The sequence below is a fragment of the Phacochoerus africanus genome, chromosome 2, assembly GCF_016906955.1.
Source record: "Phacochoerus africanus isolate WHEZ1 chromosome 2, ROS_Pafr_v1, whole genome shotgun sequence".
In the NCBI taxonomy this organism is placed as follows: domain Eukaryota; kingdom Metazoa; phylum Chordata; class Mammalia; order Artiodactyla; family Suidae; genus Phacochoerus; species Phacochoerus africanus.
In genome coordinates, this window is record NC_062545.1 from 171,060,552 (window position 1) to 171,083,359 (window position 22,808).

General features: G+C 45.4%; 1 protein-coding gene across 1 annotated transcript in view; it reads left to right on the forward strand.

Moving 5' to 3' along the window:
- Nucleotides 1–22,808, forward strand: part of THSD4 (thrombospondin type 1 domain containing 4) — a 549,832-nt gene that overhangs the window by 15,734 nt on the left and 511,290 nt on the right. The window contains exons 2-3 of the mRNA XM_047767202.1: nt 9,652–9,759; nt 21,791–21,860. Coding sequence (XP_047623158.1) covers nt 9,731–9,759; nt 21,791–21,860 — 99 coding nt within the window. The 5' untranslated portion in view covers nt 9,652–9,730. The remainder of the gene's footprint in view (nt 1–9,651; nt 9,760–21,790; nt 21,861–22,808) is intronic.

The following is a 22,808-nucleotide window of genomic DNA, read 5'->3' on the forward strand; positions in this document are numbered from 1 at the left end:
GAAAATTCACAAAGGAAATAATCAATAGCTTTAAAGTCAGAGTAAAAACATATTTGCATAAAAGTTAGAAGCAAAATTAAAAGACAAAAATCAAACTGAAAGAACTTGACAAGATAAAGATTAATATCTCTAATAGAGGAGGAGCTTCTTAAAAAGTCAACTGAAAATTGATTTGTTCTTTTAATGTTAGTGCACTTGGGGTGTGTGTGTGTGTACATGTGTATGTGTGCACACACAGATGTACCCAGGTACTTGCCAGAGTGCCAAGAAGCCGTTTGTAGATGTCAAGACCTGGGCTTTGTATCAAAAGGTAGAGAAGTGCCATGGGAGCAGCCCAAGAAATGGCAAAAAGACCAAAAAAAAAAAAAAAAAGGAAGAGAAGGTGGACCAGGAGAGTAGCTCAGCCTGAGCCAAAGCTGCTGTTAGTCCCATGGCCACCTGCCTTTGACCAAAAGTGGCTGGAGAAAATATTGGGTTTTGGAATGAGATGGATCATCGTTTTGGAGAAGGCCTGGGCTGCACACTAGAAAATCCATGGTTTCCATGCCTTGCTCAGGCTGTGGTTGTCTGATCTTGTTTCCTTTGATGACTACAACCCAGGGATTACAAGTCACCCTTGGCAGAGGATGCTGGGGAGAGGCTGAGTCTGAGTGGGGAGGAAGGCTGGAGTCTGTTTCTAGGCATCTTTGATTCCTAAGTAGAGTAGCCTGCATCCCCTCACATGTGTTTATTTATGTGTCTCAGACTTTAGGAGTAGAGTGGAGGATGTCATTGAGGGTGTTCATTTCAGAAACAACTAGCAGTCACTACAAAACAGGAAAGACTCTTCAGATCCTGGGCTGGGCATCAGTACGCTGGGAATGTAGTATAATCATTCCTGAAGAGAAGGCCCTCCAAGTGAGATTGAATGTGAGTTCCTTCCGTCCTCACAGAACACCTGCTGTGCCCCAGGCACTCTTCTAGGCACCAGGAATAATAAAAAAATAAGTCTTCGAGAAGAGTTTTTCTCTTCTGTAGTGTCATGTTATGGGGAGGAAAGGCAAGCACAGATCATGCTGATGCATGTGACCGTTGCTAGGTCGGAGTTCTGCATGTAAGACTCACACAGAAGTAAGGAAATTTAGCCAGGTTTATCAAGTGCTGTAAAACAAGTCACTAAGTAAGTACTATTTGGAGAAGAGAAAGTGCTCTTACTCCAAATGCATTTCTCTCTTTGATCTGCAGTATCACGTCATCGGAAATTGAAAAAGCAACTCTGTACAGAAGTAGGAACAAATGGCTCATGTCTATAAAATATCTTGCCTGCCTAATATTTCTACCCTTGACTGTTTCTCTTAGTTACCTGGGAAACGTTTTTTAGGACTGAAAACAAATATACACCACATCAGTGTTGATGACCATGAAAATGATGTAATTTGCATAGAAATCCTTGACTAATCTATGCTGATTACCTAGTTTCTCCTGGGAAGAAAGAAGTAAGGTGTTTTCTTTCATGAGTTAACAAAACCCACTGTAGTATGTTTGCTTAAACTATCCAGGGAGTTTTAGGATCTTCTCAACATTTTTTCCTAATTCAGATTCTCTGGTTTTTCAGGATGCGGTGGGCAAGGCAGCCAGTTTGCAGAACGGAGGTTCATTGGGAAGATATGAGTTCTGTGGCTGAGTTTGAAAGTGATGGGGAAAAGGATGAACTGTGGAAGAGGTAGGAGAGAAGACAGAGAGCAGAGGGAGTGTCAAGGGAACATCCCTCTGGCTGGCTTCAGCCCAGGAGGGAGAAGCTGGAAATGTGACCAGGCCTAGGGCTTCGAGGTCAGCTTTCCTGAATACCCAGCTGCCAGGGGTGGGATTTCCTGAAAGTAAAGGGCTGAAAGGGCTGTGGCGAGCGATGATGACCAGCAGAGGGCTTGGGAGGGCCAGACCCTCTGTGAAGGCAGCACAGATCTGAGGTGGGCTGGTGCCTTCGTTCTGTCGCCAGGGCTATCTCTAGCCATTCCCAGAGCATCAGCAACAGCATGTAGAAATCAGACATGGCCCGATTCCTAAGACACGGACTATTCATCCTTCACACATTTTTCCCTGCAGTCATCAAAGTTCTTTTGCATGCCCGCTCTGTACCAGGCAGAGATAAGAAAAGATGTAAAGATGAAGAAAACATACACCTGGCCTTGAGAAGCATCCCTATCCAGTGAGGGGCAAGAAGAAACAGAGCATCTGTTAAAAGATGACAGTCCCTTCTCTTGGAAGCTTTTAGACTCTGTCCTGTATCTCCCATTGTTGACTGGCAGACTTGCCAATCACATTGTTATGATGACTCTTCAAAAGATATCCTTCTCTCGAGAGAATAATTTAAGTGTTAACAATGAAAGTCTGGGGAGTTCCCCTCGTGGCTCAGTGGTTAATGAATCCGACGAGGAACCATGAGGTTGTGGGTTTGGTTCCTGGCCTTGTTCAGTGGATTGAGGATCCAGCGTTGCTGTGAGCTGTGGTGTAGGTTGCAGACGTGGCTTGGATCCCACGTTGCTGTGGCTGTGGCGTAGGCCAGCAGCTGCAGCTCCAATTCGACCCCTAGCCTGGGAACCTCCATATACTGCAGGAGCGGCCCCAGAAAAAGGCAAAAAGACCAAAAAAAAAAAAAAAAAAAGCAATGAAAGTCTGCTCTGCTGTTTACTTCCTTGGAATGTTGGCATTCCCTTTGCCTATACCAGCCACTGGGTGCTCAGTCTGAGATAACGTATTTATTTTTATTTTTATTTTTTGCTTTTTAGTGCCGCACCTGCAGCATATGGAAGTTCCCAGGCTAGGGGTTGAATCTGAGCTGCAGCTGGTGGCTTACACCACAGTCACAGCAACACAGGATTCGAGCCACATCTGAGACCTACACCACAGCTCATGGCAATGCCAGATTGCTGACCCACTGAGCGAGGCCAGGGATTGAACCTGAATCCTCATGGGTACCAGTTGGATTTGTTTCCGCTGTGCCACAACGGGAACTTCCAGATAATGTATTCTTGTGAAAGAAATACTCTTTTATATGTGTGTGCATTTATTGGTCTGCTTCTGTAGGCACGTAAGTGCCTCAAGGGCATGGATCCCCCCCCCTTGTTATATGTAGTATCTTACACGAAGCCTGACCCAATATGTATTGAAAGCTCATTAGCTGGTAACCTGATTGTCCCACATACAAATGCTCAGGGACCTCAGGGTGACTGGGCCCAGCTTTACAGGAGACATGGGGCCACTCTGCTGTGTCATGACTTGAGGAATCCACTGAGACCTAGAATGGCCCTTTATCTCCAAACTAGTACTCAAGATGATACCTGGGAAAAGACATGGACCAGCAGCAGACAGAGCCTCTGTTGTGGGTAGAGGTCAGCATCAAAAGATGGTTAAGTGCTTAAATTCGAGACTCAGGTTGCCTGGGTTTGAATCCTGATTCTCCTACCTACCAGCTGGGTGACTGAGAAAGTTACTTAACTTCTCTGTACCTCCATTTCTCAATGGCGCCTCCTTCATGGGGTTGTTGTGAGGACGAAATGAGTTCATACAAAGCCCTTCGAAGACCATTGGCCACATGGTCACCGCTCAGTAGATGTTTGCTAGTGTCCTCGGCCACATTGTTATTATTATCTGAAATGATAGGTTATTAAATTGCTCATCTTGGCTCAGTTTGCTCCAGGTGATGTTCATAGCAGTCAGGTCATGTCCTGAAATGTTTCATCTCTGGGCAAATACGTGAGGAGCACCCAGTCCCTTTGGGTTAGCATCCATCCCTCCATTCATTCATCCATCTGCTCTTTCCTTCATTAATTGAGTGTCTAACTCTGCAAGATTCTCTTCTAGGTGGGAGGCAGTGAGTGAACAGAGGCAAAGCCTTGTCATTGGTGGTCTGTATTCAAATCCAGGTCCTACCCTTCACCTGTCCTGTGGCCTCAGTTTTGCTAGGACGATCAGATTATATGACTTAGGTAACATGTCAGGTACAGTAGTACAAGTTGATTCTTAACTTTCTTTTCTTCTACTTTCCTGATAATGGAAGACAGAGGTGGGTTGACGCTGGTGTTGGGAGCCACCAGCCTGGTACTTTGGTCCACAGAGAACTGGAGTGTCAGGTAGGGGCCAGGGTTCTGTGAGAAGAAAGTGCCGTAAGAAGAAAAGGCGGCAGGGCAGGAGGAGGTGTGGGTGATGTTGGTGAAGACAGGACAGGGAAGGATGGATGGAGGTCCGGTGTGGGGGCTCCGGTCTCCGGACCCTCGGGGGCTGCTTTCACAGAGAAGCAGGCAGGTGCTCTTGTTCCTGGGTGCTGATGTGGGGTCTGAAGGCCTCTTTTTGAAACCTCTGGTTCTCATTCTTGTGCTGCTGAGTCACTTCCTCTCCCCAAGGACTAGGGCTTTTGTTTGTCTGGGTGGTTGCTTTACATTATGGGAGTTCCAGAGGGAGAAGCCGGCACGTGGGAGGGAAGAAGGGAGGGAGAGGGAACTGGCGCCTGTGGTTGGGATGTGGCCACGAGGTGGGCTGAGCAGATCCCTCTCTTTGGGAGCATGGAAATGAGGGGGTATCTTCCAGGAGTTCTGGTCAGGGCAGAAAGAGGAGGGACAGGAAGGATACTGAGAGGTGGGTGTGGGATAAGGGGCAGTGTCTGGGGCACAGGGGCCCCTTCTGGGGGTGAGGGGAGCCGTCTCCTGCCCTGGGTTAGATCTGTAGTGGCCGCTCTTTCCGTTCCCCTCCATCCTGAGCCTTAGAGCCTCCTTCCATGTCCCCCAGTGTTTGGGGACTTCAACTGGCCCAATCCAGATCAGATGATGGTCCAGCCTTCCTGCAGGGTCTTTATGGAAAGGGAAGACGGTAGGGCAGCGGGGAGAGGGGGCTCCATCGGCTGGGGAGCATACATTCTAACAGAAACTAGATTGTTCGATTTTTTTGTTCCCTGTCAAAAAAGTTATAAATCAACAGGAGCAAACCCCCAAAAGCAAGTGGCTCCCAGATAGCATGTTTACTCAAATCCATGGCGCTGTTGCCAAATGGATTTTTGGGAAACCTCACCTTCCTCAGGTTCCTCCCTGCTCAGGGCCTACAAGGGCTTTTTCTTGCCCATTTCATCAAAGTTCTCCTGGCACTTGCTGAGGCTTGGATAACATGTCTTTGCCTCATCTTCAGGATTTTACTCCCCCGTAACAGCGAGAATCCTGCAGTGACTCTGATCCTCCCAGGGCTTTTAAACTTTTCTGACCGAGAGCCACAGACAGACACACTTCATTAACCTTACTGTGTGTGATAAACACTGGTGTTTTCTCTTCTCTTTCATTCTTTTCTGTTTCATTTTGAAAAGTGCAGGTCATGACTTAACACAGCTGATTTCCTGACAAACTAATGGGTCGTGACCCACAGTTTGAAAAGCAGAGCTGATTTAACACATTTATTAATCATCCATATACTGCTCGCCGCATGACAGCCCAGTCAATCAAGAGGCAAGTTGTTAGGCAGGGAATAGCGACTTTACTGGGAAAGCCAGCAGACCAAGGTGATGAACTTGTCTCAAAGAACCATCTTACCCAAGTTTGGATGCTAATTTCTTTTATAGAACAAAGAGGGGTGGAGTTCCCATTGTGGCGCAGGGGAAACGAATCTGACTAGTAACCATGAGGTTGCAGGTTCGATCCCTGGCCCTGCTCAGTGGGTTAAGGGTCTGGCGTGGCCATGAGCTGTGGTGTAGGTCGCAGATGTGGCTTGATCCTGCATTGCTGTGGCTGGCCTCGGCAGGCAGCTGTAGCTCCAATTGGACTCCTAGCGTGGGAACCTCCATATGTCGTGGGTGTGGCCCTAAAAAGCAAAAAAGCAAAAGCAAAAACAAATAGACAAACAAAAAAAACAAAGAGGGGAGGTGAAGAGGTACAGTAAAAATGCCGATGAGTTGTTGGTAATATTTCCTTGTTCTGGCCACACTCCAGAGGGGATGTGTTAATTTCTTCTTTCCTGCAGCCATTCTCAGGTCAGGATGTTTCCCGTGAGCTAAATAGAGGTATTCTAGCCTAACACTCAGCCATGTGAGTCAGGGTTCCGGGAGATGTATCCTTGAAGCTATACGCAACATCCCTTCAGCGATTATCTTACAGCAAAAGCAGTAGAATACGAAGTTTAAAGTAAAAGAAAGAGATCCAGTTTGGAGTCAGATTTGTTCTTTGCTATTACAATCACGGAAGCCCAAGTGGACACAGGGAAATGGCAGGGCAGGTACCAGAACAAACTCTTCAGCCATCTTATGAAATAAAAGTGACCAGTCAAATCTGACAAGAAGTTGGTCCAAAAACATTCAAGAGTAGTGGCCTCCCCCCATTTTTTTTTTTTTTTGGTTGCACACCCCAGCATTAAAAAATGTTTGCGCATTAGCTCTCATCTATGTTTGGTTATTTTTTTTAAACTAACAATGTATGATGTGACCATGTGAAAGATATATTCAAACTACATTTTCAAAGGGTGGCATAAAGATGAAAGGAACCGTTTTTTTTTGTTTGTTTGTTTGTTTTTAGGTCCACACCCATGGCGTATGGATGGAGGTTCCCAGGCTAGGGGTCTAATCAGAGCTGAAGCTGCCGGCCTACACCACAGCTCATGGCAATGCCAGATCCTTAACCCACTGAGCAAGGCCAGGGATTGAACCCGTGTCCTCATGGATGCTAGTTGGAGTCAGTAACCACTGAGCCACAACGGGAACTCCAGAACTGTATTTTAAAATGACATGCTAATTGTGATGGTTTCACTCTATCATCAGCAAATATCTGAGGGCAACATACACAGAGAGAAGGAGGTTCATGGTTATCAGCAGCAGTTGTAAATCTATTTTCAAATGATTTTGATAATTTAATATGTTTTCCTGGTTGACTTCTTACTGCACTGGAAACGACTGCTTTACTTCACATGCTCTTCCTCAACAGTGTCTTTCCTTCCCTGATGAACCCGAGAGTTCTGTTAACACTTCCTTTTGCTACATCCATCCACCAGAAGTTTGGAGGACGTCTGCTTAATACCTCTGTCCCTTGTCACCTCAGCCGTTCATCTACCACATTCTGGGGGTTTTACCTCTCCATAGGGGATCAGCTCTTCCCGTGTTCAGCCCATTTTTATGTTCCCACCACATGGCTCCCTTCTTTCTCCCAGTCTCTCACACACCTTCACATGTGCGATTCTGTCTTCCTGGGACGCCCACCTCCCTCTTCACCTGGCTGACTCCTAATCACCCCTCAATGCCCAGCATAAAGGTCCTCCTCAGAGGGACCTTCTCTGACCACTGCCCGGTAAACTGAGACACCTTGCACTTTTGTCCATGGCTCTTATCACAATTTTATTTTTATACTTATTTATGTTTCAGTTTCTTTAAAGTGTGTGTGGCCCTTTAGCATCTAGATTGTAATTTCCTTGAGCGCAGGGATCATGCCTGGTGTGTGCATGTGTGTGAGTGTGTTTGTGTAGCCCCCAGGTCTTGTAGTCTCAATAAAAATTTAGTACAATAGCCGCATGGGGTCGTTATAGGCAGTATCCCATTTTACAGATGAGGATATTGAAAGCCAAAAGAGGTCACCTCATTAACAAATGAGGATATTGCCTAAGGTCACCTCATTAACAAATGAGGATATTGGTCTCAGATCCAGATCTTTCAGATTACAGTGTGTACACTCTTACCAGCCACTCTGGATTTTTTTTTTTTTTTGTAACCTGCATAGGCTAAGGGCTGATTTTAAGTCTCACCTTCTTTGCTGATACCTGACCAGCCCTCTCTAGTGATTTTCTTCCTCTTGAACTAGCTTGATGTATGCTTAGGGTTTCTGTATAACTCTATTTACCTTATGTTGTTCTGGATAACACCAACCTTTTCCCGCATGAATCCATGTCTCTAACTCTTATCCATGTAAGCTAGGTTGTAAAGCCAGAGCCTGCAGTACCTCACCTTCTCTTGAGTTCCATAGCACCTCGGAGAGGGCCTGGACCCAGATTGAGTAAATAGTTGCTGATTAGTTGATCATTATCAGGAGCCTGGCAAAGATTTTCATCTGACTCCCAGGTTAAATCCCGTCTTTGTGCGTATCTGCTCCCCAGCCAAGAGCAAGATGACTGTGCCTCTGATTCAGAGGGATTTTAACTGTTCCAATTTGCACTTGTTGGCCTTCTTCCTGGTGGATCTCAGTGTAACTTTTGGCTGAGACTCAAGAATTTAAGGGTCTTCAATACCATGAGTAATTTCATGAGTTGCTGATGGCTAATTAGGGATGATTACAGTCAAGAGGCTTCACTTTCTTAGTAACCCCCAGAAAAGGCTGGTGGTAACTTTTGAAATCTTGAGTATTTCCCCCTGCAAATGGCATTTTCTGATTCTCCTGACTGTCTTTTTGCAAGTCCTTGTAATTTATCCCCATCTTGCCTTTCTAGTGAGAAGGAAATTTAAAGTCCTGAGCTCCGAATTCAGAAACCAGTGATTTTGGAAAATTCTGGCTTTATTAGAGAGGGTTTCTGGGCACCTCGGACACCCTGCCTCACTTCTTTGTCTTCCTCTGGAAGGAGGTCTGGGAGGAGAGGCGTATAGGCCATGTTTTTTCTTCCCAAGTTTCATTACGTTCCAACCCAATCTCCCGTCCTGGGCTTTCTGATGCTTTTTAGAATTTACCTTTGAACTTGTTGGCTCATTTGACAATGTTAAGAAATTGTGTTTAGTGAAGGTTTCTGAATGAAGTCGTATTTGTAGGTGAGGGGTTGTTACTTTCCTGTTTTTAAGTGTCGCTTGACGTCTTGCATCAGTGTCATCAGAGCTACTTTTAATTGACTGTCCTCTGTGCCAGGCATGGAGCTAAGCATATGACATGTGTCCACTCATTCATTTCACCTTCACAACTCACCTCTATTCTCCAGGCCAAGTTTTGGGAAGAGTTTTATTGAGATGTAATTCATGTACCATGCTCTTCATTCATTTGACACGTACAATTAAACTTTTGGAAAGTATATTCACAGGGTTGTGTAGCCATTACCAAATCTAATTTTAGAATATCTTTGTCACCCCCCTGCAATGTGAGGGTATCAGGAAATCTCATACTCTCACATCAGCCCCTCCCCACCCTCCAGACAGTGGTGACCACTAATGTATTCTTGGTCACTATAGATTTGCTTATTCTGGATATTTCTTATGAATGGAATCCTACAATATGTCGCCTTTTGTACCTGGCTTCTTTGACTTTATAATGTTTTCTTGTAGCATGTATCAGGACGTCATTTCTTTTTATTGCTAGGCAGTATTTTTACTCCTACTGTTCACTTGGAAAGACCAAGACACAGAGATGAAATGACCATCGTATGATCAAGTAGCCTTTAAGGAATGGAGTTTGATTTCTAGCACGAGTTTGCCTAAGGCCAGCTCTGCTCTGAGCTTAGACTCTGAGGTAGTCATCCCGATGGTAATTTATTAAACATCTTCTGTGGGTCATTCACTGAGCTGAGTGCCCTGCAAATTTGTAACCATAACCAGGCAAAACTGGGCAGTGGTATTTCTGCCCTTATGTCTTCCATTTGCTCATTTCTGGTTTCATTGGCCAACTTGGGCTATGGAATCTTAGGCTCTAGAGTCTTCTTAAGCAAAGGATGTTAAAAACACCATTGTTGTTCCTTCTGTAGGAGTTGAACACCACCTCCATCTGCAGAAAATTGGTGGCATCTCAGAGGAGCCCTTGCTTTTCCCAGGACCCTCAGCATCATGGTTTCCTGTTTCATGGGGTCTCTCAGGTAAGTGAAGGCCCTTTTAAAAAGAATAGGAAAATAAGAAATTCAGTATTTGAATTTTACTATAGATTTATTATTGTAACTAGTGTTGAGGGCCTGTATCTCTCAGATATTTTTGATATGCTCTCTCTATATGTGTGTAGTCAGTTTGTTATTCACAAAGATCTGCTGAGGCCTGGGCAGCTGTGTGCTATGGTGAGAGGTGCTGGGACTGAGTGCTAAGTGGCTTCGGTTCTATGCTGTGCTCTGCTCTTTGCTGGGAGACATGGAAGACTCAGGTTTTGGTTTTGTTTTTAAATCTATCTTCAAACCGTTTGAATGATACAGAAATAGTCTCCTCGAACTTTTTTTTTTCTCTTTTGGCCACCCTGCGGCATGATCAGATCTGAGCTATAGTTGCAACACTGGATCCTTAACTCCATTGTACTCTGGGCTGGGGATTGAACCTGCATCCCAGCACTCTAGAGACACTGCCAGTCCCATTGTGCCACAGTGGGAACTCCTCAGTTTGTTTGTTTGTTTGTTTTTTTAAATAAAGATGTCATTTGATTGGTGGGTATTTATCATGGTCGCACAGTAGAATTACCTTAAGAACTTTAGACTATGTTGTCCTCTGGCTGCATCCCCAGATTATGACTTAATGGATCTGGTATATTTAGAAGATGATCTCTCTGGTTCCTTCTGTTCAAAACACCTGTGACTTAATGTAAGTAGAACAAGTAGTATTATCTCTACATGCAGATGGGAAAACCAGTGCTCACTTCCTTGTGCCACTGCCTCAGTGCAGAGCCAGGGAAAGACCCTGGCCCTCTGGAACCATAGTCTATGTCATGGAAGCTGTTTGCCAAATTTTCTCAAGCTGATTGGCCCTTTTCAAGATTCTTCCATCAAAATCCTATGTAAAATCTCAATGTATAAAATAGCCAATGGGGAGTTCCCATTGTGGCTCAGCAGGTTACACACCTGACTGTTATCTATGAGGGTACGGGTTCAATCCCTGGCCTCATTCAGTTGGTTGAGGATCTGGCACTGCTGCAAGCTGTGGTGTAGCTCACAGACGCAGCTCGGATCTGGTGTTGCTGTGGCTGTGGTGTAGGCTGGCAGCTGCAGCTCCGATTCTACCCCTAGCCTGGGAACTTCCATTGCTGCAGGTATGGCAAAAAAAAAAAAAAAAAAAAACCCTAAAAAACAAAAAACAAACAAAAAACCCCACAATGGCAGGATTTTATTAAGATAAATTTATTTTTAAGTTCAAGTCTGTAATATTTACACTTTATGAAATTAAAGAGTCTGGATAAACATTGAAATTTGAAATCAGGGTTCATGAATAACTTACACATCAGCTTCAGCATCTTGTTTATTTTGCGACTGGTTTTGGCTGCCTAGTGTTAAGAAAACCTCAATCCTGAAATTGACAGAACGTTGCAAATCAATTATATTAGAAAAAATAAAAATCTTAAAAAAAAACTTGATCCTTTACAGTAAGTAATTGTAACAGTAACAGTTAGCAGTGAAGCTTATTTTGCCGTCTCAGGATCCTCTTTGAAGAAATTGATTCAGAATCTAGAAAGGGAAAGGAAAAGTGTTTTGTTTCAAAGTTGAGTCACTAAGGATATCTTAGAGATTTTGTTTCCCCCATAATTCTACATTAGCCCCAAATGCCCATAACTTACAGTAAAAAGTAAAGCAGACTGTAATATGTTATTATGATGGTATCACAGCCAGAGCTAGTGCCTTTGCCAGGCAGATGCTCTTAGGCCCACCCCTGGCATTTCATTGAGTGTAGGGCATGTGTGTGAGTTTAGTCTGTAGTTACTTGTAGAATTTTACATGAGCTGACATGTGCAGGCCTGCAGTCCAAAGACCTACGCAGAGCTCTAAGCTTCTTCATCAGTGACATAAACAAGTGTGTCAGAAAGAGTCAAAGAGGCAAAAAAAGCTCCATTCTGAGGTCTCTGCAAAATCCAGCCACAGAGAAAGCAGCCAGAGTCTCTTCAGGACTCATCTGTGGTGGCTAATCTAAATTAGCCTGCCTGCATTTTTCAGCCATAGTTTAAAAGATATTTCAAGACATAGATATGCATCCAGTTTGTGGGAGCTCCGACATACTGAATTAAAACCACAGGAGAATGAGAAATGCAGTTGGACCTCTGGGTCACTTTAGGGTCACAGCATCTTTGTGTGCCGGGACCCAGGGGAAGCCACAGAAGTGGAGGTCACGGTCACGCATCGAACTGAATTGAAAAGAACAGCAGATGATAGGTGGGTTCTCATTTGGTAAGTCTAGCTTCCATCAGAAAGGCAACTGAGGGCCTTGAATAATGTGGCCACCCAGGGCTGCATGGGCTAAGTCCTTTTGGAAGTTTTTTTTCTCTCAATGTTAGGAATTTTAATTCATGCCCCTGAAGTTAACCTCTGTCGTGATCTGTGATATGGAGACCATCTCCCTGGAAGGGAGGCCTAGTGGGCTCACCTCCAAGCTGTGCATTATTTCAGAGGACTGCCCCCAGATTAGAAATTAGCAGGGTAGCAGTTGTTGAAAGCTAGATGTGGCCTTGCTACCCTGGAACTCTGGAAGTCTTGACAGGCCTCCAGCAGTAGGGTCCTGCTGAAGGGATTGTTTGAACAGAGCTGCTCAGCAGGACATTTCTCCAGCAGTCCTGCCTTAAGGCCTGAAGAAAGAAAATGTGAGTTATGAGGATGGGCGAGTCTTTGGGGGGGCGAGTCTTTGGGAGAGCTCAGCTGTAAGCCAGATACACATAAACCATTTTGCATTTTGTTTCTAGGGCCCCATAAATATATTTTAACCCAAAAAAAAGAAAAAGTAGCGTGTCTTTTGTTTAAAAGCTTTTTCAAAATGCATTGAAAAACATGGATTTTGCTTTGCTTCTGCAAAATAAAAAGAGGGGGGAAGAGCTGTGGTTACTTTAAAAGTGAGAGGTCTTTGATAAAATTGGTAGATGAGAAACACACTCAGACGCACAAATATTAAGGGCTTTTTAATGTTATCAAGGCAACCAAATACATAAAGATCAATTGGAAAAGCTGGAAGGGCTCTCTACCTATAGAGAAAAAAGGTCAAAATTAGGGGTTAGCTGCCAAGAAAATCCCTGAGAGGAAAAAAACATTTAAGGGGATTCACAGTTCTGATAGGCTGAGATTTTGTTTAAAAATCCCTCCCCAGTTCTTGCCAAGCCACAGGGAAACAGAAAGCCAGCTTCTCCCTCCTTCAAAGAGATGGAAAATCCCTAAGTATTAACATAGCAAGAGTGTCTCTGTCCTGCTCAGAGTGTATAGGTATAAAAAGACCCACAATTAAACCCAGTAGCGGAAGAGACAGGATTTTAATTCTTGATGGAGCTAGTTATTGAGTTGTCATTGAACTTTGGACGAGCCTTGGAAGCCATGCAAAATTCAGGGCAAGTGATATCGGTTTGGACCAAAGGATTGGTCAAGGCTAGATTAAGGCTTGTCACCTGTTACAAGTTAGTGAGAAAAGGGCATTAAGTAATAATAAGTACATATGTATTTCTTGTATACATAGTACATAAACACTTGCCAAGACTCCAAATTGTGCATCTTTTTCTCTTTTTTTTGAATGCACAGTTATATCAGTAATTGAGTGGAAGGAAAGGAAATTCAGTTTTCTCCCTAGAAGCAGTGTGACAAGTGATGATGGCCACATACCACAACCAGCCAGCAACGTCTCCATAAAGCCAGTCTACTTGGTCAGGGACTTGTTCCTTACCTTGTGGAGTGCTTTTGTATAGTTGGCATAATTTATTTTTGAAACGAAAACATAGAGGAAAACATAGCTATTGAAAATGCCAGACAAGTGGTTAAAGTTGATTTGGGAATTCTTACTTTGAATAGCAGATTTTGAAGAAATGCAGATGTAATTAGAGGGATTATAGGGTTAGATGGTGATTTTTATAGCTCCTATGAAGGAGAGTTTTGGATCATTTTAAAGGTTTTACAGGTTGATGACCCTAGGTCAAGTGTCTGGTTTTAGTCTTCTGAATTTTTTTTTTTCCTTGATACACACACTTCAGTACAGTAATGTTACTGTAATGCCTGTCAGCTGTTTCCCTGAGAAATACAACCAAAAGGGATTGAGGAAATGAGAAAGAGAAAGGTGGCTGTTCTTGGGGAAGTGAAAAAGATCCTGAATACAAAAAGGAAGAAAGAAGAGGGTGAAAAAGTGTGTTTGAAAGTATGAGAAAGAGAATGGCCAAAGGAGTGACAGCTGAGGTATGAAAACTGAGACTCTCTGGGGGTAGAGAAATATGTTATCATTGGAAAGGGTCATGGGGTCAATTAGTGTCCCTATGCCAGTGATCAAAAAATGGGGTAGAGGAGGAGAAATAGGGGAAGGAAGAAAGCAAGAGAGGAGGGGGAGGGGCAAGAGGGGGAGGAGGGCGAGAGACCGGAGGGGCTGGGGAGGGCAGGAGGAGGGGCCAGGTAGGAGGATGAGGGGGGGCAGGAAGAGGAGGAGGAGGAGGGGTTGGGGGAGGAGAGGGGAGGATCAGGAGGAGGAGTGGGAATAGAAGAGACCAGGCTGGAACATGAGTGTTAAACTTCAGGTGTCAATAAGGCAAGTCAGAGTTTGGGTAGCCTGCGTCTAAACCACAACCCAGTTGATACTTAATAAATATTTGTTGAATATTGAATAAATAAATAACTGTTTTTTGTGTGAGAGAAATAAAGTAGAAAATGTTTCTTTCCTGCTCAGGATCTTTAGTTAATTATAAAAGTAGGTTAAAGCAGAGATGGTACAAATGATACACGCACACACCTGTAACAGTTGATTTTTAACTTAAAACACATGTACACTTACCAGGATTTTGATGTGGGGGCCAAGGACTTTTCCTGGAGAGTGAACCCCTGATTTTCTTTCTTGCACAAACCACACCCATAAGCATTATCTAAGGTCTCCATTTGGGTTTCTTTAAAGTGGAGTGAGAATTTAGACATTTGCAAAGCAATCTGGGTATAGAATGATTCTGGATTTTTATTATTTTTGATCCTAATCATTTACATTTGTCTCATCCACACCTAATTTGCCAGTAAGTTTTGGTTTGTTTGGCTTTTTTTTTTTTTTTTGGCAACTCGCCTTTATTGACTCATTCCAAAGCATCCCACTTCATTTGTATGGAAATAACTCACAGCTACTCTCTTTTTGCCTCCCACCACATGGGCTGATATACTATTTGAATATTTTATGTAATGGCAAAGCCCTGGCATCACCAATTTTGGGAACATGGTTAAACTCCATATGAACACAGCCTAACTGGTGGGTGCAGAAGAGTACACGTGTACTGAAAGAACCTGCTGGAATCTTTTGTGGGAAGCCCAGCAGGACCCATCTAAATGGCAGACATATAGAACCCTAGGAGGAAATCAGAGAGTCTTTTGGACGCTTGCTTTGGCAAACCCCTACCTATAAAGTGGTGGCGGCACTCAGACGGTATAGATTTTTCTCTATGCCTGGCACAGTCCTGCACCTGGCACATATCTTCATCACTCAGAACTTGACTGTGAGATTTGCTAGAACCTTCTGTACCAGAAAAGGTTCAGTGGAGTCAAGGTGTGATCATTGGGCTGCCAACTACTTGTTCCTTATGTCCCCAAGTGAATTTATATGCCTCAGGTTCACCTTGAGCCTCCCAGGATCAGAAGCAGTATCTATGACTTGGAGGAATATACCTTTTGGCATGTCTCACCCCAGGTTCTTCTGTTTTCCCGACAGAGACTTCTAAGATGCACTTAGAAAACACATTAGATGAAAAGTGTTGGGAGTCATAGCAGCACTTGGCATTTCTTGGTGGCTGGTGTTTCCTCTCTCTCTCTCATTCTTTTCCTCTTTACCTCATTCTCTCCTTCCATTCTTTTATTCACTTGCTATTTATTAGCCTGGAGTTTGGGCCAAGACTGTGCTGGTTCGTCCACTTGCTGCAAAGATGTCTCAGAAACCATTTCCCCAAGAAGCCTAGTGCGGAGCAAGGAAATTTATCGAAGTGTCCTTATTCTTCAAAAGCTGTGCTGTGACTGAATGCCTCACGTTTCCAGAGGCTGTGAGAGTTGAGAACCTGGAAATAAGCAATAAAAGCCAATATGCAATTAGAATGGGTGTCCTTAAGTCCATGCTCTAAAATGGAAACATTTACTCCTCAACAGCCAGGCAGGCCTTTTCCCTGAGTCTGTTTGGTGTTAGTTTGGCTGCAGCTTGGTTGTCTAAAGGTTTCCAAGGCAAGGCTGACCCAAAGGAAGCTGAGTTAAGGGCACAGGCTCATTCATAGCCTGGTAAGTGATGCTTGACAGAGGGAGGAGCCGGCAAAGGGCCAACTGGATTCGGAAAGCCCCAGGCTTCTCCGCTCTCAGCCTGCTCTGCTCCGGGGCTGCCACCTAATGCTGTATGAATTGATTGATACTCACCCTGGTGACTCTGAGCCATTTCCACAAGGTTACTTAAGCTCAGCATACTCTGTAGAGGTGAGCAGGGCAAAGCAATAGAATGCATTTTTAAAAAAAGTTTGGGATTTCTATGGTTCACTTCAATTATTTTGCAATTTAGAATGTTCTCTAGTGAGGCTGAATACATGAAGTTTTATTGTATCCACTTATTTTCTGATTATTTTTGCAAGCCATTGACAGAAAGTCAAACAGATGTGTGAAGTCACAGCCTCATACAGACTGGGGAAGAAAATTGATGTAATAAAATGGCAAAGGCTTGATTTCAAGTTGTGTTGTGTCCTAGAAGGGCCCAGAGCACAGTGGCTAAGGGTCCAGGGCTAGAGTCTAACTGTTGGCATTGAAATCAGGCTTTGCCACCTATGAGGTGTGTTATTCCCTTCAGTAAATGACTTAGCTTCTCTGGGCCTCAGTTTCCTCACTTGCAAAATGGGTATAATCAAAGTGTCTGATAGGATGGTTTTGGAGGTTAAATGAAATAATTCTTGTAAAGCATTAAAATCAGTGAAGAATGCCTTCTGGCTAATGTTATTTGTAAGCCATCTCCCGCGCTTGCTGGTTTTACTGTTTAACTGCCGTCAGAGGAGGACAGACAGAGAGTTGAGCTGAACACGGCAAAATGCATGCTTAGCAAAACTTTTTGATCTCCAGAGTGCAGTAGGTGGAGATTTCACTTCAATGCTAAGATTTTGGCTCTCTTTTGCAAATGTCGGTATGATTTTATTTGTGATCAGGTTGCTCCCCAAATATCTCTTGGGTTATATTAACAGAAGAGGAAAAAAGTACAGTTTTTGTTTTGTTTTGTTTTGCTTTTTTTCTTGCTTTGCAACTTGATATGCTCAAGTGGCGTTGAGTTCATTGAGGTAATCTGAGGTACACAGTGGCGGTGACATGACCCACTGTCACTGGAGGGTTGTTGGGGATGTGTTGGGGTGTGGGGGTGGGATAGGGGTTGGTCCAGGCAAATACAGAAGCGCAGAGCCCCAGGTCCATGATGTCAGTCTTGTACCAAATTTCAATGAGCATTATTTTCTACAGGAAGTGAAATGATGGAGTGTTTAAAATCCAGAACAGAGCTGGGTAAATGGCATTGCTTTTTTTTTTTTTTTTTTTCCCTGATTGGTGTGAACTGTGGGGTTGTTTCTCCCACAAGGTGAATTGGAAAGTCTTACTCGGAATGTGGCTCTTCCCACCTCTTGGAGGGGAGTGTGGGATTTGTTTGCCAACGGCCCTGGTAGCCTTCAATCTGTCAAAATGCTGCAAGCCGGGAGCAGTTTGCCAAAGCAAACTATCAAAGTGAAATAACACACGAGTTGCGCACACACAGACACACACATGCTCTCCCTCGTTCCCCAAACATTCATTTTGAATTGGGTCAGGAGGAACTAGACTTGGGGTTAGGTTGTCGGTGTTTTGAAGAGGTGTGGGCACAGCTACGGACAACCAATTAGATAGGTATGTGCGAGCAGGGTGCGGTATCTAACACGGAGCCTACAAAGTAGGGGCGGGGAACTCTCAGCCCTTGGCTGAGTTTCATCTGGCCCCGGGGGTTATATATTGCTCTGGCTGCTGTTATTGCAGCCCAAAGAGTAATTTCCCCTCCGGGGGAATTTATTCTATTCCATTCAGAACAGAGCCCATTTAATACAAAGATTTTATTCCAGCATGAATTTTATCGGGCACCCCTTATGCATTTTAGCCTCACTAGGGCCTAGCTTGATGAGGAGAAGAAGCATTTGGACATGTAAATAGAACCCGTGTTGCATTGTTGCAACAGGAAGACCCAACAAACGTTTTGCTGCCAGACCTTAGTATAAATCCGATGAGAACGAACTTGGGGGAAGTTGCTCAGAGACTCAAAAGCATACCGATTTTTATAAATCCCTCATAAAAGAGCTTTTAAAAGCTCCCAAAGTGGCTTTGGGAACTTTTAAAATACGTTAATTTACACTCTTTCCACTCAGCTTGAAATTTGACAGGTCACAGGATGATGAAACATCATTCATTAATTCAATGAGTTAAGCTCTTCCCGTGTAGCAGACCTGCTGCCAGGTGCTGGGAGATAAAGTGGTGACTAAACAAACCCCCTGATATCCTGGAGCTCAGATCCTAGTGAGCAGAGAGGGACTGTGCGTGGATAAAGATGTGGTATGTGAGACGGTAAGTGCTGGGGAAAAAGAGAAATAGGCTGACCTGGGGGAGGGAGTCCTGTTTCACGTAGGATCAGGGAAGCCCTTATGGAGAAGGGACAGCTCTGGGCTGACACCTGAAAGAGCGGCAGGAATGAGCTCTAAAGCTGACCCAACAACCTGGAATGCAGTTCCTCTGAGACATGGGAAAACCTGGAATTTTCTCTTCTCCCGTCTTTCACTCCCTCTCCCTTATGGGTTCGGGTAGCTCAGCCTGGGATGAGCGGTTTGGCAGAACGGCTCCTGATTGCATTACAAATATGTGGCTTAGGTGTGTGCCAAGAACTTTGAGGGGCTGAGGTGTAACACATTTCTGGAGCTGCTGTTTGTTTTTTTAACAAAACCACACCAATCTGGTTTTCTTTTTAAATGAGTAAACAGTGCCAGAATGTGTTACAAATGACTCAGATTTGTAGGCATGGCTCCATGATGTGCTTTCGTGCACATGAACTCATGTGAAGTAAGCAAGGCAGGTTCCTTTGTTCCCATTTTACAGATGAAGAAACTGAGGCCAAGTGGTGAGTCGCCCATGGTCATGTAACCAAGGAACAGAAATTCCCAAACTGGGATGCACATGTTCCTTGGTTTTGAGGAAACACTGAACCAGGCAAAGCTACAACTAGAAGTAACTGTTCTTTTCCGAGCCCAGCGTTCACTCCACTGCTTTGGATGCCATGCCCTGTCCCTCGCTGGAAAACACTGAAGCAGTTTTCTGGTCCATTGCAGGTTTAATGAGCAGGCTCACTTACACTATTAAAAGACCCAAAAAGATGTGTGTCTGTGTGGGAGGGGATCGCTGCAATGGTTGAATGCCTATCCTTCTACAAGTTCACGTTTTAGTTTTCCTTTAATAGTTTTTGGATGAATCTGAGACATCAGTAACTTCACCATCTAGACCTGCACCCTTCGCCCCTTGTGTGCTGAACAGCACAGATCTATGAGCCTGTGTCTTGGATGGTACAGACCAAAAACATTTCCACTATCATAGAAAAGTCTCTTGGACAGCACTGGCCTAGAGCCTCAGCAAGTTATAAATCAACTCTTTGATTCTTTTCACCACTAATTTTATATTATATTTTTCTGAATAGATTCCTTGCTTGGAAGGATCTTGTGTATGGAAATACTACATTAAAAGAAAGTCAAGTCAGATATAAAAACCTCAGTCTCTCATCCAATTTAAAGCTTCTTTCCTTCCTCTGTGCTGAGCCGAGTCTGGCCTCAGACCCCTGTGGTGGGAAGAGAGGGCGCAGCTGGTTCCTTCACACTCCCAGTCCCCCTACCCCACTACCTCCCGTGCTCCTCCCTCTGGTCCTCCTGAGTTCCTCCAGGTTGGAGCAGAGGAGGGGAGAGGAAACCAGGCAAAGAGGATCTCAATAGACTTGGTGCCCACTGTCATCTGGTGTTGCTGTCCTGGCTCAGCAGGTGTCTATGTTGAGGGTTCTCCTCTCAGCGCACTTCGGTTGGTCCTCTGGAGAACCTCCTCTTCACTGGGTCTCTGGCTGCACCTCCCCTGGTGCAGACTGGGCAAGTACTGGCTGCCCCTATACCACCCTGCCCCAGCTCCTGGCCCCATGGATACCCACCACACATCACCTGTCTTTGAAGGTCACCTGACCCTGGTGAGCCATCTTCTTTGATGGGGTCTTGCCAGACAACCCAAGTCCCACTTTCCCTGGTTCATGGGAGAAGCCCAGCATCTCCTGGCTCTGCAAGTTCTGGGTATACAGGCTGCCCCCACTCCAGCCCTCTCTGGCTGCTCTGCCCTCACAGACATGCCACCCAAGTTTTAGCCTCTGGATAAAAATCAGGCACCACTCCTTATACCCCAGACACAAGGGATACAGATTCAGCTCTCAAATGGTTGCCCCCTTTTTAGGCTGGGAAGGAGCTCCAACTTTTCCTCCCCCAGGGGGGTTAGGGGTGGGTGGAGGGCTGTGCTGAGCACTCTGGCATCCCTAGCAACCTTCTCCCATTCTCCAGCCCACACCTCACTCCTTATTCAGGCTGCAGATGGGTGAGGGGTTATAGTACAGGGGGAGTTGAGGGGGTAGAGGGAGGCACCCGAGTTTCTGGTCCTGGATAGACAGTGAGGCCCTTCTCTTTGGAATGTGTGCATATGTAATCTCTTTGGTTCTCAGTGTTGGGGGTCTTAGTGCAGCTCTGAGACAGTAACCAAAAGCATGCATGTCCCTTCCCCCTGCTTCTGGATCCTTCCCAGGGTCTCTAACCAGCCCATTCACATTCATTGTGTGGCTAGGGCTGGGCTCATTTTCACACACAGTGGGGGTAAGGGTGGAGTTTCCTGTTCTCAGAGATGGCGGGAGCTTTCCTAACTCCACCTGCCTCCCAGATTCAGATTTTCCTGCCTCCCAGATTCAGGCAGGTTTTCCTCATGCCTATGCCAGCCACACAGTGAGTCGTCCTTGGACAAGGACAAGTTTCACATCTCTCAGTTACTTCGTTGGAGGGCTCACCAAGGTTGAGAACCACTAGGTTACTTACTTGCCCTCAGGGTGAAACTCTAAAAAAGGATTCAAAAGACAACTAAGTCAGACAGACCAGTGGCCTCTTTGCAGGGATGTGTAAATCCATGCCATTGATGACGTGATACCAGGGAACTTTGGGCATTTAATGAATTGACAATACTTGTTTCTCCTCTGACTCTCTAACTGTGCCAGGCATATTCACCTCTGTCGTTTTCAGTGATCCTTAAAGAAGGTGACAACACTGAGGCTGAGTACCTTCGCTTCCCCGGGATCACCCGGATGGGAATGGCGGAGCTGGGACTCTAGCCTAGATGTGTTTGAATCCAAAGCTTCATGCTCTCCCAGCACACCCTGCTGTCTCGGGGCCAGCTGGCTCCTATTTCTACACCTTCTCTTTATATGATGACAAGCCCTATCAGGACTGGTGACAGTGGGGCTTAACACAGCTAATCCCACCCATGGAGAACTTATGAGACACTAATGGGCCAAGGACAAGCAGAGGAATGGCTCCAAGGAATGCCTGGGGTACAGGAGAGGAAGGTCCCTGGCCAGGCTCAGAGCCCCACTTTTACCTTGTCTGTATCACTTCCGCAAGGACCAGACATGCATGAGCACTTTCTCGGAGCCCGGCATAGTGTGTGTTCACTTGTACAGTCCTCCCGGCCAGCTTCTGTTCCTACAAGGGAAGAGACTGACGCTCAGAGGTTAATGTCTTGACCTGGAAACTTTGCCAATAAGCGGTAAAGTAGGGCTTGACTCTCTGCCACAGCCCTGCCCTCAACACTGTGCTGCCTCCCGTCCTGTGGGACCCGCCCTTTGCATCTTCCATTGGATGCTGCTGCCGGGGACATACTCACAGCCCTGCCTGTTGCTCTCTTTCCTTCTCAGTGTCCTGGGTTCCCTTGTGCTGCTTGGACTTCAGCTCGTCTGCCCACAGCCCTCTACTGAACACAGAAAGGTAAGTCATGGCCGTTCAGAGGCTTTCCTTCTCTGCCCAAAGGCCTGGGGAATCTCCAGTCATCATCTTGAGTTTTATTCTGTTTGGAGGTGAGTCACCACTGATTCTCAGAGGAAGCAGCATTTAGAGAATGTTCACCAGTCCTCGTAGCCCTCCTAAGTCCCTGGAGCTGAAACGCAAAGCTGGCGGAGTTCCCATTGTGGCTCCGCAGAACTGAACCTGACTAGTATCCTTGGGGATGCGGGTTGGATCCCTGGCCTCCCTCAGTGGATTAAGGATCCAGGATTGCCATGAGCTGTGGTATAGGTCACAGACATTGTTCAGATCTGGCATTGCTGTGGCTGTGGTGTAGGCTAGCGGCTATAGCTCCACTTCGACCCCTAGCCTGGGAACTTTCATATGCCGTGGGTGAGGCCCTAAAAAGCAAAGCCCCCCCCCTTCCCCCCCAAAAAAAGATGAAGCTGGTGCCCAGAGTCAGTATCTGATCTGAAAGCAGTGCTGGCTTTGCATCCTGTGTCCATTAGGGAGGGCCCGTTCCCACCTAGGAGTGGAGGAGCACCAGCATGGACCTTTTACCCTGTCTAGGGGCACCTGAAGGGCCATGGATGCTGCCCAAGGCTGTGGCTGTAGCCAGTGGCCAGGCAGGGAGGGAGCATGGAGAGAAGGACTCAGCCCTCTTGCTCCTCCCCTCCATCCCCTTCTGCTCACTCTCTTTAATGGAACCCAAAAAAGGACAGAAGAGCAAAAAAAATCCCTTGATGTCATCCTCGAAGGCCAGCCTCCTGGGCAACAGGACTGGGTGGAGAAGAGTGGGCGAGCAGAGCATCTGGAGGGACAAATGGACAGTATTGAGCATGCATGCTTCCTTTTAGACTCTGTGTGTTTCATAGTAAATGAACTGTTCACTGTTGCCTAAACAAGCCCAGTGCTGCCCTGCAACAGAGCAGT